The sequence below is a fragment of the Gobio gobio genome (assembly GCF_949357685.1).
Source record: "Gobio gobio genome assembly, chromosome: 2".
In the NCBI taxonomy this organism is placed as follows: Eukaryota; Metazoa; Chordata; class Actinopteri; order Cypriniformes; family Gobionidae; genus Gobio; species Gobio gobio.
In genome coordinates this window covers 62,256,675-62,273,271 of record NC_137098.1, presented here as the reverse complement: position 1 = coordinate 62,273,271, position 16,597 = coordinate 62,256,675, and the positions used below count along the sequence as shown (strand labels likewise).

General features: G+C 38.0%; 1 protein-coding gene across 1 annotated transcript in view; it reads right to left on the bottom strand.

Moving 5' to 3' along the window:
• The window catches only part of dvl2 (dishevelled segment polarity protein 2), a 36,308-nt gene extending 28,016 nt beyond the window's left edge, over positions 1 to 8,292 (bottom strand). Inside the window, exon 1 of the mRNA XM_079809092.1 lies at positions 7,745 to 8,292. Within this exon, the coding sequence (XP_079665218.1) occupies positions 7,745 to 7,905 (161 nt within the window). The 5' untranslated portion in view covers positions 7,906 to 8,292. The remainder of the gene's footprint in view (positions 1 to 7,744) is intronic.
• Positions 8,293 to 16,597: the final 8,305 nt, after the last annotated feature.

Genomic DNA, 16,597 nt, shown 5'->3' with positions numbered 1-16,597 from the left:
GGTTTTCTCTGGCGCTCGCGAAGGCTTCAGATAAATCTCCACTCGGGTGAAGGAGGGACTTTGAAAGCTTACACAAAACTTTTCCATTTTCTTTCATGTCATGTCAAACTAGTAACGTTATAACAATTAAGCTTGCTTAGGCTTGTTATACTACCGGGGTTAAGGCCTGTACACACCGGGACGAATATCGCGCGCGCTTATCGCCAGCGTTTTTCGGCGCGTCTTGAGTGTTCACACCCAAGCGATTTTCACTGGCGATGCGCCGAGTGAACGTGCACATTCAGTAGATGCGGTCCCAGTACACAAGGCGGTGCTGCGGCACTTTACGCTTCTGACACTCGCTTGTCACACAGAAAAAGAAGAGACAGTATTTACGTGCTTGCCAAAACCACAGATATATTATGTCTATGGCCAAAACCATTCACACACTTTTTGCTAACTGGCAGGCAGCATTATCAGCTAATTTTCTTCTTTGTCTGCTTACTACTTCTTCGTCGTATCAATGCATGCTCGGCAAGACGTGTTTTATGGTCACTTCAGCAGCTGCAGGCACGTGAACAAAAGCGCTGATCTCATTGGTCGGCCAGTTTTTAACGCGCCGCGTCAAAATAAAAAAAATAACCCGAAGCATTTTTTTTTTAATTACGCTTTTACGCCTGGCGTTTTACGCGTCGGTGTGCACACTCACATTGGCGCCCATTGTTTAGTCACAAGGCGTTAAACGTCGGCGATAAACGCGAGCGAAAATCGTCCCGGTGTGAACAGGCCTTTAGGCTAGTCATTGCGCACATCACTACTAAACAGCCTTTCACTTTCAGCACTCACTACCGAGCAGTATCTGCCTCACGAACGGTTAAGCTTGGTTTATACTCGCCGCATCCGCACTAGCGCTCGGGTGCGCACGGCAAAAATGAAGCCATACTATGGCAGTTGTGCGCTTTGAGAGTGCGAGACCCCTTTGCACTTGGCGCCGCGGTGTGCACGCCGAATTATGTAACTTTCAGCGCAGCTCTGCATCCAAAGATGCGTTGCCATAAAGTGCTATCGGGTGCGGTTGTATCCGGGTAGTTTTACGAGTACGAGTACGAGTACTTGACAACAGTATCGGACGACACCCGAGTACTGGTATCTGTATCGGTGCATCCCTAATTTTAACCAAGGAACCGGGACGTGTGAGGGAGTCGCCTGTCAATTGCGTCATATCTGCGTTACCCTCGGTTTACGGTTTTATTTTGCAGAAACGCTTTACTCTCACTGCAGTGTGAACAAGTGTCATAGCAGCAGCTGAACGAATGCACAGAGTAACGTCATAACATCATTTTCAACACACTAAGGTGTATTTAATATGATTAACAGAGCTGCGTTACTTCATACTCATGACCGGAAAAATGGAAGTGGCGCCGGCGTCATAATAAAAGTCCTGCCGCTCTTCTCATTAACAATCGCTCCAGCGGCCTTGCTCAGCTCCACAACACTCGGTCCTGCTCTGCTTCATACTACAGTAACGTTAATAATCACATCCATGAACATGATTTCTGCCCGAGTCCTATCCCAATTCTTTTCCACAGGCTGTGAGGTGAAGACCACATGTCCCAAGATTCTGCGCTCAAATTTGGTGTCATCAAATTACGCCTTTGTTTTGAACAGGCGACCTCTAGTGGACGGAAAAGTTACATAGTGCACCTTTAAATTTATTATATTGCGGTCCTCATTCAGCAAGTGCTATGCTAATGCCTTCAAAGCATTGTGTTACCTGCTAGCATTGATTTAATTAGCTAGTTAAAGATAGCCAAGTATCCACTACTAAAAATATTTAATTTGCTTATTTTAATTTAAATGTATGAATTAGCTTACTCAAATTTTGAAGTTAAGAGCAATTAAAATGTATGGAGTGCAAAATAAAAATCTTAATAGTTTAAGCAGAATAAAAATATTCTTAAACTATAATTTTCTTAATTGATCAAATTTGATGTAAATGATTGCCTTTTTTGAAATGTAAATGATGTAAATGATTTTTGTTTTGTTTTACCAACTTATTCAGGTGTACAGTGTAGAAGAGGATACAGCAGACATATGACATTTTGGATGCTGGATTAAAAATGCTAATTTGCAAATCCCTGTAAAACCATGTTAGTTCCACTCCTCTACAAAGACAGAACAGCTGTTTTCTTGTTATACACTATATGTGTAAAAAAAAATGTAAGCCTTTTTCAAGATTTACGCATTTCAATTAATAGTAAAATTCCATCCCAAATTGAATGTAATAATCCTTAATTCCAGGGCCATAACCACCATAGACATTGAGGGGGACAAGTCCCCCCTAATAATTAGAAATTGCCAAATTGCCCCCCCCCCCCCCAATATTTGATATTATTGCTGCTGCTCTGCTGTACTCCATTACACACTGCTCTGTTTGTTGCTAGGATGACAAAAGTAAAATGCCTCAGCGGTCTAACAGCGCTCGTCACGGTCAGAATGAGACAGATGGCCAATCAAATTAAAGAAGGCGGGGCATACGGAGTGCAAATTCCAACGCAACATTTTAGTTATAGTAGTGAAAGAGTGCGTCGTAAGATGCAAGTAGCTAAACATTTAAAGGGTTACTTCAGCGATTTAGCATTAAGCTTTGTATCAGTAGAAACCCGGTAGTATATTCAAATTATGGTACCTTCCCCCCTCATGTCCCCCTAAGACGAGAGAATTATGCATTTTATTTCTGGAAAAAATCCTCAGATGACGCAAATATCGTCATTTTGCGTCATCTGAGGATTTTTGGCAAGAGGCTAAAGACTACAGCCAGTAGTAGGAGCTAGTTCTGCATGTTTTAGCAACCGGCCCAAAGCGGAGGGATCTAACTCACAGAATGTAAATGTGCACGGCCGCTCGGCTCGGGCATTCATAACGGAGCGGTGCGGAGCAAAGTGAGTGTTTCAACTGTTCAATGAATTCCTATGAAAGTTTAGCTTCCATATGCGATCGGAAAACGCGCCAGACTGGACACACGTCGAGAATTACTGCCGCGCTTACCTCAGCTCTGCTCAGCTCTTCGCTCGTGATGAATGAAATCTGATTCCTGCTACATTTGTGTCGTGATTTTCGTTCGGCTCACTCACACTTTATTGAAAGACACGTTCAGTTTTTAATCGTAGTGTTTATTCTCTAACTGAACTAAATTATTTTATTACTATAAAAATAAAAACGACGGTGGGGGCGGTGCCACGGTGGGCAAGAGATGTAACCTCGAGCCGTGGCTTTGGGAGTGGCCTCGTTGGGCAGCGAAGCAAGTGCATTCTGGGAGTTGTTGTCTTTCCTCCACATGAGACAAAAATACATTTTCTGTCTCTTCTCAGTCTAGAAGGCACCAAATGAAAAAATTATTTAACATTTCTACTACATAAATGACCCAGTTTAAATACACATTCATCTTCCCAGCGCTGAAGTGCCCCTTTAAGAATTGACAACTGTTTTATGATAAAAAAATTTCAGCGACCAACAGTAATATCGAGTGATGCAAACTACTTGACATTTTTATAAATGATATGACATTATTTAGGCCTATGTAAATCATAACTGAATTTGAGGTGACAAGAAACGTTTTGCATTTTTGCATATTAGGCAGACGAAAATAAGAGTGAACGTGTGCATATTTACTTCCTAACTACAATAGAACTGGAACTTTTACAATTCTTATTTCTTTTTCTTTATTTCATTAAATCCCTTTTAATCCGTTAATAATTTAATTCCTTTAAATAAACCAATTTGACCAATACCCCCTCCCCACACAAAAAAACCCCCTAAAAAACTTTGATTTGATGCTCAATAAACATTATTATCAATGTTGAATAGGGGTGTAACGGTACACGTATTCGTATTGAACCGTTTCGGTACAAGGCTCTCGGTTCGGTGCACGCGTGTACCGAACGGTTATGAATGCAATCTTTAACAGTTAACAGTCGGCTTGTTTAAAGCGCGGAACACACTTCAATCCTAGTTCCCACACGAACATATTGAGTATTCAGTCCATTTTATCACGAAATTCAAACGATAAATGCATTTTAATGCTCTTTAATATTACGTGACGGATAGACGCGTATCAGTTCAACTTCAAGCGGCAGCGCGCGCCGCGCGAGTGAACGCGTCGCGATCAGGAAGAGAATAAATATAAATTAATATCTTGTTGAGGATACATTACAACTTACTGAAACGTATCATATGTTGTGTAATCACTCCATCGGTGATTCAACCGCGGAAAGACAATAAAACAGCTGGTAAACAATGTCGTGTAGAATCACGTTTACCTCAGAAGTCATTCAGTGTCCACAGCTGTTAGCTCACTAACGTTAGAGAGATTAACTCTTTCACTGAATACATGCACTATATTAGCCTATATATTCATTATATTAGCCTATATATATTCATTATATACTACTTAGCCTGTTAGTGATGTCTTGTTTATTTAATGTATGTTTAAATAAACCTGTCATTAAAATTACAGCCACTAAATGATTATATTTCAACAAAAAATTGGAGAAAAAATTATAATAATTCGAGTTAGAAGTTACTGCAAAAACTGCCTTATGTGAAGCTTATGAGTGTTGATTATTATATCTAAAAATAAATAGCAACTGAATTTAGGCTAATAGTTTGGGCTCTGTTGTTAATCTTTAATAGCAATATGTAAGTAAGGGCTCCCTATATAGTTTACAGCATTATCTTTAAGAAACTTTTAGTTATAACTGAATTAATTTAAGGACAGACACAATTTTTTCTCATTAAACCACTGTTGAATAAAAATTAATAAAAAGCAATTTTGTAAAACTGCTGTACCGAATCCGTACCGAACCGTGACTTCAAAACCGAGGTACGTACCGAACCGTCAGTTTTGTGCACCGTTACACCCCTAATGTTGAAAACTGTTGTTTTCTCAGGATTCTTTGATGAATTGAAAGTTTAAAAGAACAGCATTTATTTGAAATAGAAACATTATAACGGTGTAACATTATAAATGCCTTTACTACGGTGGCCCAGTAGTGCACAACACAACGAAATTTAAAAAGCATACATAAGTTCACAACACAACAAAATAAATCCACAACACAACGGAATGAAGCCACAACACAACGAAATCAAGCCACAACACAACGAAATCAAGCCACAACACAACGAAATCAAGCCACAACACAACGAAATCAAGCCACAACACAACGGAAATGCTCCCGACCACTAGGGGGCTCTCGGAGTGCGGTAAAGTTAGCTTTCCTTGCATTGTCCTATAGATTTGCCAATCTTACAAATATTTAAACACTACGATCAGTTTTAAGTGTGCAGTTGTATATCGACATGAAATATCAATTCGAAATCACCTACGTGCATTATAGCTGCATATTTATACTCGAGAACGCTTTGACCCGCTGCCACAGCGCTAAGGGAGCGTCTGCCAATTCCAACAAGTTGAAACATATAATTTGTATGAATTAAATAAACTTTTTTTAAATTTTCAAATTCCAATGTTGTGTTGTGCATTATTAAGTCAGTTTTACCAATACAATCAAGCTGTGGAATTTTAAAATGTCTGTTTTTAAATGTTAAAAGCAATTTTAATTCATACAAATTATACGTTTCAACAAATTGGTGGAATGGGCAGACGTTCCCTTAGCGCCGTGGTATCGGGTCAAAGCATTCTCGAGCATAAATATTCAGCTATAATGTAGGTGATTTTAAATTAATATTTCATATCGATAAACAATGGTTAGCCTACATACTGTTAAAAATAATTGTGGTATTGATTTCTTTGTAACATTGCCGACTCTATAGAACAGTGGCAACTTTATCGTGCTACGAGTGCCCCCGGTTGGGAGCATTTCCGTTGTGTTGTGGCTTGATTTCGTTGTGTTGTGGCTTGTTTCCGTTGGTTTGTGGCTTGTTTTCGTTGTGTTGTGGCTTGTTTCCGTTGGTTTGTGGCTTGTTTCCGTTGTGTTGTGGCTTTTTCGTTGTGTTTTGGCTTGTTTCCGTTGGTTTGTGGCTTGTTTCCGTTGTGTTGTGGCTTTTTCGTTGTGTTTTGGCTTGTTTCTGTTGGTTTGTGGCTTGTTTCCGTTGTGTTGTGGCTTGATTTATTTGTGTTGTGGCTTTTTCTTGTTGTGTTGTGGCTTGTTTTCGTTGTGTTGTGAACTTATGTTTGCTTTTTATATTTCGTTGTGTTGTGCACTACTGGGCCACCGTACTTTACTGTCACTTTTGATCAACTTAATGGGTCTTTGACGAAAAAGCATTAATTTCTTTAAAAAAAAAAAACAGAATATCTACAGACTCCAAACTTTTGAATGTGTATATTATAGCAATCAAATGAAACATTATACATAAAAATGGTAAATTATTACCCTCATGACTCCATAATACAGCACCTGAAATTGTTTACAGACAGTATAAAATAAATGCAACCGATTAATGTGCATTTGCGTCAGTGACTCTACATTTATAGTGCTTCAGGTGAATGTCTTTGATTCATATTCATGTGAACACAAGTGTAAGCTGTCAAACTGACTTACTATTTACAGTCGGACGATAACATCCTAATTTGCTAAGATTACCGCAGACATTCCTGTAGCATCTGGAGAATGCATAACTGACAAGTACGTGGCTGAGATTTATTGGCTGGTATTCTGTCCATGGCAGGACGATTCAGGCCAAATATGCGGTCTGAGACAAAGAACTCCACTCTTTATATAAAAAACACTGACAAGACAGCAGTGGGACACTAAAAACTTGGCATGTATGCAAAGACGTAAGGGAAAGGATGAGGATTTCACTACATGATGAATATGACCTACTAATGTTTAGGCAGGAGACAGAATGGCTACAAATTTTACAAAGATTGATTTTTCAAATGTTTTTAAAAGTCTGTTATGCTCACCAAGGCTGCATTTATTTGATTAAAAATACCCGCCCAAAAAAACAATAATATTGTGAAATATTATTACAATTTTAAAATAACTTTGAATATATTATAAAATGTAATTTATTCCTGTGATGCAAAGCTGAATTTTCAGCATCATTACTCTAGTCTTCAGTGTCACATGACCCTTCAGAAATCATTCTAATATGATGATTTACTACTCAAGAAACATTTATTATCAGTTAAAAACAGCTTAATATTTTTGTGGAAACCGTGATACATCGTTTTCAGTATTTTCTGATGAATATAAAGTTCAAATAAACAGCACTTATATAAAAATGTAATCTTTTGTAATATTTTAAATGCCACTTTTGACCAATTTAATGTGCCTTTTCACATTAAAAAGTATTCATAATCCTTTTTTTTCTTCTTTTTTTTTATAAAAAACATGGTGGTGTACATTAAAAATGAAGGATTTAGAGAAATTCTCATCAAATAATAGCAATTAAGGTAATAATACATAATCCAGATAATAGCCTAGATATGCATACAATGTTATAGCTGTGTAAAAAAACAACTATTATGAACAAAGTATATTTTATTTAGCGTTTACCAAGTCAGACTGCAGGAACTGCTAAACTCTCAGGAGACATTTGGAAAGTTACAGAGTTGCTTTTCAGTGATGGCTTGATCCGATTAGACCACCCAAACCCACTGTCCTTCACGAGGAAAACCCCTAGCAAGCTATTACAACAACATCTGACTCAACATACACATATTTCATTTCCAACAACAGAGAGAAAACGGTTTTTGTTCTGGCTTATCGTGCACATCTTTGTGCGTTTCGCTTACCCGAAGTCCTGGTCCATAGACTTGAAGAAGAATTTGTAGTTCGGCTTGTTCAAGACCTGTTTAAAATCCAGCAGAGTGATTTTCTCGGCCGCAATGGGAATCTTCACCAAGTACGGCGTCTCCTCTTCGTCGATGTGATAAATTATTTTAGTCTCCGCCATGTCTCCTCACTCGAATCAAACTTTCCCGTTGTTCTACGAAAGTATGTTAGAGGCGGCGGCTATCCTGCTAATGTTAGCCAGCGCTCCGGAGAAAAGGGGGTTGAGGAAAGTCGTCTACTCTAGACCACAATACTACTATCCAATAACACTGCCCTGGCCAGCGCATCCAGCATAAACAAAGAAAAACAGCGCTATTGTACCAAACTTTAGGTGTCCCGAGCACGCAAAAGTCTCATGATTTGGTTAGTTAAAACACACACCTACAGCCAGCAACACATCAACAACATTCCCCCCTACAAAAACACATGGAAGATTTGAAATAGTTCTCTCCGGCTCGGGCCAGCGCGACGGCGGCGTGTGACGAAAGAGAGGCGCCCAGTACTGCCCACTAATCCGCTTGTACTGGGGCTCGTCCATGAGTGTTTTGTGGGACTAGCTTCTAGTGGTGGGAATTTTTATTCACCCCATTGACTTAGTTGACTAAAAAATATGAATTCTCTTTTTGCAGCTGGGATAGTTCACCCAAAAATGAAAATTCTCACCCTCATGTCATTCCAAACCCGACTTTTGTTAATCTTTGGAACACAATGAAAAGATTTCTGTCCCTCCATTGACAGCTAAGCAACTACCACTTTGTCTTTGAGGCTTCAAAAAGTTAATGACGAGATCGTGAAACTATGATTTGAGCGGTTTAGTCCAAATTTTTAAATGATGAACAGATTGAATTTAGGCTTTTATTCACATAAACAATCATCAACTCACACATCAGTTGTGGTAAACAGAAGCTCAAGCATGTTCGCTTGATGTGCGATAACCAATGAGGTTCATTCTTTTCTTACGCATCACGTTTGAGCTTCAGTAAGAACCAATGAGGTTCATTCTCATGTTACACATGTCACTTTTGAGCTTCAGCGAGAACCAATGAGGTTCATTCTCATGTTACGCATCACTTTTGAGCTTCAGCAAGAACCAATGAGGTTCATTCTTGTGTTACGCATCACTTTTGAGCTTCAGCAAGAACCAATGAGGTTCATTCTCGTGTTACGCATCACGTTTGAGCTTCAGCAAGAACCAATGAGGTTCATTCTTATGTTACGCATCACTTTTGAGCTTCCGTAAGAACCAGTGATGTTCATTCTCGTGTTACGCATCACGTTTGAGCTTTAGCAAGAACCAATGAGGTTCATTCTCGTGTTACGCATCACGTTTGAGCTTCAGCAAGAACCAATGAGGTTCATTCTCATGTTACGCATCACTTTTGAGCTTCCGTAAGAACCAATGAGGTTCATTCTCGTGATACGCATCACGTTTGAGCTTCAGCAAGAACCAATGAGGTTCATTCTTGTGTTACGCATCACTTTTGAGCTTCAGCAAGAACCAATGAGGTTCATTCTTGCGTTACTCTTCACTTTTGAGCTTCAACAAGAACCAATGAGGTTCATTCTTGTGTTACGCATCACTTTTGAGCTTCAGCAAGAACCAATGAGGTTCATTCTTGCGTTACGCATCACTTTTGAGCTTCAGCAAGAACCAATGAGGTTAATTCTCATGTTATGCATCACTTTTGAGCTTCAGCAAGAACCAATGAGGCTCATTCTTGTGTTACGCATCACTTTTGAGCTTCAGCAAGAACCAATGAGGTTCATTCTTGTGTTACGCATCACTTTTGAGCTTCAGCAAGAACCAATGAGGTTCATTCTTGTGTTACGCATCACTTTTGAGCTTCAGCAAGAACCAATGAGGTTCATTCTTGCGTTACGCATCACTTTTGAGCTTCAGCAAGAACCAATGAGGTTCATTCTTGTGTTACGCATCACTTTTGAGCTTCAGCAAGAACCAATGAGGTTCATTCTTGTGTTACGCATCACTTTTGAGCTTCAGCAAGAACCAATGAGGTTCATTCTTGTGTTACGCATCACTTTTGAGCTTCAGCAAGAACCAATGAGGTTCATTCTCATTTTACGCATCACTTTTGAGCTTCAGCAAGAACCAATGAGGTTCATTCTCATGTTACGCATCACTTTTGAGCTTCAGCAAGAACCAATGAGGTTCATTCTTGTGTTACGCATCACTTTTGAGCTTCAGCAAGAACCAATGAGGTTTGTTCTCGTGTTACGCATCACTTTTGAGCTTCAGCAAGAACCAATGAGGTTCATTCTCATTTTACGCATCACTTTTCAGCTTCAGCAAGAACCAATGAGGTTCATTCTCATGTTACGTATCACTTTTGAGCTTCAGCGAGAACCAATGAGGTTCATTCTCATGTTACGCATCACGTTTGAGCTTCAGCAAGAACCAATGAGGTTCATTCTCATGTTACGCATCACTTTTGAGCTTCTGCAAGAACCAATGAGGTTCATTCTCGTGTTACGCATCACGTTTGAGCTTCAGCAAGAACCAATGAGGTTCATTCTCGTGTTACGCATCACGTTTGAGCTTCAGCAAGAACCAATGAGGTTCATTCTCGTGTTACGCATCACGTTTGAGCTTCAGCAAGAACCAATGAGGTTAATTCTCGTGTTACGCATCACGTTTGACCTTCAGCAAGAACCAATGAGGTTCATTCTCATGTTACGCATCACGTTTGAGCCTCTGCAAGAACCAATGAGGTTCATTCTCGTGATACGCATCACGTTTGAGCTTCAGCAAGAACCAATGAGGTTCATTCTCATGTTACGCATCACGTTTGAGCTTCAGCAAGAACCAATGAGGTTCATTCTCGTGATACGCATCACGTTTGAGCTTCAGCAAGAACCAATGAGGTTCATTCTCGTGTTACGCATCACTTTTGAGCTTCAGCAAGAACCAATGAGGTTTGTTCTCGTGTTACGCATCACTTTTGAGCTTCAGCAAGAACCAATGAGGTTCATTCTCCTGTTACGCATCACTTTTGAGTTTCAGCAAGAACCAATGAGATTCATTCTTGTGTTACGCATCACTTTTGAGTTTCAGCAAGAACCAATGAGGTTTGTTCTCGTGTTACGCATCATGTTTGAGCTTCAGCAAGAACCAATGAGGTTCATTCTTGTGTTACGCAGGACGTTTGAGCTTCTGTAAGAACCAATGAGGTTTGTTCTCATGTTACGCATCACTTTTGAGCTTCAGCAAGAACCAATGAGGATCATTCTTATTTTACGCATCACGTTTGTTAAATCTGTTCATCATATAAAGCGATCGAGTCTCTTCAGAAAATGTTGGACTAAACCACTCAATTCATGTGGATTAGTTTTATGATCTCTTTATGAACGTTTTGAAGCATCAAAGTGGTAGTTGTGTAGGTGTCAATGGAGGGACAGAAATCTCTCAGATTTAATCAGAAATATCTTAATTTGTGTTCTGAAGATAAAAAAAAAGTATTTTGGATGGACATGAGGGTGAGTAAATGACAGATTTTTTTTTTTTGGGGGGGGGGGGTGAACAAACCCTTTAAGGCTGAGTTATGAAAGAATTATTGAATCATTCACTCAACCAATATGTTAGGAAACAATTTGTTCACGACTGAAAAAAGGTTCTATTGTAAACATCTGAGCCTGGCTCCTATTTAAAAAACTGACTCAGTAATGGGGGGTGTTGAGGGACAAGTTTACAGTTTATGTCAAGTTTAGGATTACAACCAGGGTTAGGTGTTTCTACATCAGTGTGAGTCACCTGTCATTCCCTTTGCTTTAGGGATAACTTATGGGTAGTGTTAGGTTCAGGGGTAGGGATAGGACCACATTTTCAGACAGGAATATTGTTCCAGAATCAACAAAATATGTTAATCCAGAAACGTGTCTGACCGCCAAATCACGGTGAACCCATACACCCAGGCAGTTTTGTCAAATCATTACTGTTCAGAGCATTTAAGAGTACAATTATTTGGTTAGCAAGTTACACTTTATTTTAAAAAAAATGTTGTGTTTATATTACTTTTATAAAATAATTATATATATTTTTAATTTGAATACTGTCAATATTCTATAAGCAACATCTCCTGAAAGTTAGCATGAATCAGAGCATGACTATAAATGATAATAATTCTTTCAAAAACATCAAAATATGATTTTATATTTTTAATGATACCTTTTCATTTATATTTAGAATTTAAATAATACTGAAAATCTATTTACTAGACTATAATACATTGTAAATACACAGTTTTACTGTAGGCCTATTTCATTTTCTAACAAATTATTCTTAAATCATTGTCAATAAACTTCAGTTTCTCAATTTTACAACTTGCCACATAGAGTGACAACAAACCCTGATATAATTTATGTTAAGAACAAGTTATGTTCTTTTCCTGGGCAATTTTGGAGGCAATGTTCATTATTTGTAAACAAAATGTTAAGTTTTATAAAAAAATGTACTAAAGGATAACAGTAGCTATTCATCTCTGATTTTATATGCAAATATTTTTTTTAGTTACCAGGCAATAAAAACGGTTCACAGATGTATCCCTGTGTATCATCCACAAGAGGGACTCGTATCATTTCTGAAAAAGCCCTTTCTGGACAGTCTCCAATGATACTCCAATGATATGTAGCTTTCCTATAGCTCAAACAGTAGAGCATGGCGCTAGCAACGCCAAGGTCATGGGTTCGATTCCCAGGGAAAGCAAGAATTGACAAAATGTAAAATGTGTACCTTGAATGCAATGTAAGTCGCTTTGGATAAAAGCGTCTGCCAAATGCATAAATGTAAATGTAAATGTAATACTGCATTGCATTCAGTGACTTCCAGTTAAAACAATCTTCCATTCAAATCCCATTAGTTGTTGTTTTCTTCAAAACCAATGAGATTTTATTTTCTATATTCTACATCATAAAGTTAGAGAGAATATCATCCTTTATTTACAAAATATATCAATAAATATTCACATAACAGTCCAGGACAGAGATAATTGTAAGACTATACACACATTGCAATATGAACAAAATGAATTCATATAGAGTGGGCCCATACAATAAGGTTTCATTAGTACTTTAGTCAACACTAAGAATGAACAATACTTCTACAGCATTTATTCAGTTCATGTTAATTTCAACATTTACATATACATTATAAAAATCAAAAGTTGTAGGCCTTTCTGTTAACATTCGTTAATGCACTGTGAACTAACATGAACAAACAAAGAACGACAGTATTTTATTAATTAACATTAACAAAGATTAACAAATGTATTGCTCATTAATACAATGAACTAATGCTAACAAATGAGACCTTATTGTAAAGTGTTACCAAACACAAAATATTAGACCAAATAAAATCTTAATGACTCAAGAGTAGAGCTAGAACCAACCTCACAATTTTGGCATTTCTTTGAAATTTAGCTTTTTTCTCGAGTCAATACATTATCAATCCTTCTTCCAAAGTGTATTTCTGTCTGATTTACTATAGTAAGCCTACTATAAGCGTTTATATTTTAGACCTGTCGGGATGGTTTTCGCGGGAAATTGCATACATGCGTCACTCGCCGTGCGAGTCTCGTCATATCCGTAAATATAGAAAAGCTTTTTTTTTATTTTTTTTTTTTTTATTATACATTCAAAATTACAGAATTCAATAGCAACACAATTCCACACATTTACATATTTTTCAAGTATACAGTGAAAGAACAATAGTTAAAGTAAAAAAACAAAATCAAAACAAAATTAAAAGGGCATAACAAACATGTTAAATTCATTTAGCAAATACACAGTTTTTTGGGCTTTTCGGTTTTTTGAAAACTTTATAGATTCTAAATAACCTTTAAAGACTGTTTGAAAATGAGCAAAATTGGGTTTATTCCATTTAGATTGATGAATGAAAAATTTTCCCATTAACAAAAACAAATCAACAATATATATCATTCTTTTGGAAAAGTCAAATTCATGTGAATGAAGTAAAACAGAGGACAAATTTAAGACTAGGTTGCAATTCATTTTAGCACTTAGAAATTGTGACATCTCATACCAAAAGAAAGATGAACAGGCAGGGTTAGAAAATATAGAAAAGCTGCTCAGGCTTTTGACTCGTGTCCGGTGCGGAAGTGGCAGATGTTGGAGCCGCTAAATCTCAAACCTCCAGGGAACCTCCCGTTTTAAACAGCTTCTGAACAGGGGTGGCAAAGAAGAGAACGAGACAGAGCTCATAATAAAACAAGAATCGATTTTGGCTTGGCTTTTCGGGGATAGAGACAGAGCGTATTTAGGCCACGCCCATACCGGGGGGGAAAACAATCCAACGCTCTCCATTGACTTTGCATTGCGTGAGGCTGCCTCATTGTCATTTCAGACTTATAACAAAAAAAAGAACAATGTCTAAAAGCTGATATGTGACAAGGTGTACAGCAAACAAGCTAAAAAAAACACAGAAATAAGTTTTTATAAGCTGTCGACCCAAAAAAACGAGCATTTAAGAAGATAAAAGTGGATACAGTCAATACGAAGTGAAGCTTCAGCAGGAAGAATGGGTACATTTTGGGATCCTGACACTCAGTTTGCCTCAATATGTCTATGTGTGCAGTAAATATGTTGTCACTGTTAAATCAAATATCCAAATTTCCGTTTTATATATTATATTTACTGTCACTGATTACGTTCCCCTCTAGTCGCCGTAGTTATCAGTGTAATATGACCCGTCGCGCGCTGTCTCAATGGCCTGAATCCACTTTTTTGTCCTTAAAGGGTTAGTTCACCCAAAAATGAAAATTCTGTCATTAATTACTCACCCTCATGTCGTTGGACACCCGTAAGACCTCCGTTCATATTCGGAACACAAATGAAGATATTTTAGTTGAAAGCTGATGGCTGAGAAAGGCTTCACACAGGCCTCCATTGGCATTCAGTACATTGACACTTCCAAGATCCATGAAAGGCACTTAAAACGTCGTTACAAACTCTATCTCACCACAGTGGCTCTACAATAATCATACAATGCGACGACAATAGTTTTTGTGCGCAAAAAAAAATCAAAAGAACACCTTTATCCAGCTTGTTATTGCCTTCCGCGTGTGTCTCCACGACGCATGCGCGAGAATATGACGTAGCGCCGGGGCTCGGGATTCCATGAAATGCACACTCTAACCCCATTTTGAGCACTACGCCGAGACCTAAAGCCGATCAATGTAGAATCCAACAGCTTAGACACGCGCGTCTTCCTCTGCTTGTAAACAAATCGCTTCTGGGTCATATGTCCGAACGCCGGATCTGCGTCATATTCTCGCGCATGCGTCGTGGAGGCATACACGGAAGTCGAGAACAAGTCGGATAAAGGTGTTATTTTGATTTTTTTTTGCGCACAAAAACTATTGTCGTCGCATTGTATGATTATTGTAGAGCCACTGTGGTGAGATAGACTTTGTAACGACGTTTTAAGTGCCTTTCATGGATCTTGGAAGTGTCAATGTACTGAATGCCAATGGAGGCCTATCTGAAGCCTTTCTCAGCCATCAGCTTTCAACTAAAATATCTTCATTTGTGTTCCGAATATGAACGGAGGTCTTACGGGTGTCCAACGACATGAGGGTGAGTAATTAATGACAGAATTTTCATTTTTGGGTGAACTAACCCTTTAAACGCTCGTTTTTTGGGTCAACAGCTTATAAAAACGTCTGGCTTTTTGCTTCTGGGTTTTGTTTAGCTCGTTTGCAGTACACTTTGTCACATATCAGCTTTTATACATTGTTCAGTTTTTTGTTATAAGTCCGACATGACAAAGAGGCAGCCTCACGCAATGCAAAGTCAATGGAGAGCGTTCGATTGTTTCCCCCCCGGTGGGCGTGGTCTTCAGATTATGACGCGTGTCGCTCTGTCTCTCGGGAGAACTGAGAGATTTCAAATGTTGTAAAAGTGACGTGGAGATTATGGTGTTTTTATTACGCAGACGAGTAAGGTATTTTATTGAGCAGATAAATGGCCATATAGCTCTCTAACAGTTCATTATAATTGGCATTATCTATTGTGAAGGGTCATATTCATCCGCACAGGCACGCAGAGCCGAAGCACAACCAAAACAATGTCCTTCCGCAGAGGGCATGCGGTTTTGTTTTTTAACCGCTAGAGGACAAAACGTTACATAGGTGTAACTTTAACCAATTAACCAAAAGGTTAATTTTTAGTGGATGTATAAAGTCAGTTTACAAGTGTATAGTTTAAAACATTAACTATGAACATTCCTCTGTATGCTCCTCTCACATTTGTCAACCAGGTGTCACACAATACTTTTGGTCGTTACTTTGAACAAAATATTGTTTATTTATTTTTCTTAAACTCTGCTCATGTAAAAATGCCAATTGGTTTACCTTTTGTTGTTTAATGACAAATATTTTTAGGGAAAATTTTTAGGGTCAGTTGACAGAATAGACAAAAACATGTAATCTTATAATGATCTAAAAGTTCTCATTTGGAAGATGCAGGCCCTTATGAAAAGAAAATATATTTACCAATATATTACTTGAAATATATTATAATATATTGTTAATATATTAATGGTACATATATACAATATATGTAATATATTGCAGTATATTGCAAAATGTACAAATGATTGCCACTTTCAATATATTCCAATATATTGGAAAATATAAATATTAAATCCCATATATGGGAATATATCGCCTAATGTATTACATGATATTTCCCAATATACTGCAATATATTTTTGTTTCGTAAGGGGGGACATACTAATGCATTTACATATAGATTATATATACAACCATGTCCTTTATTTC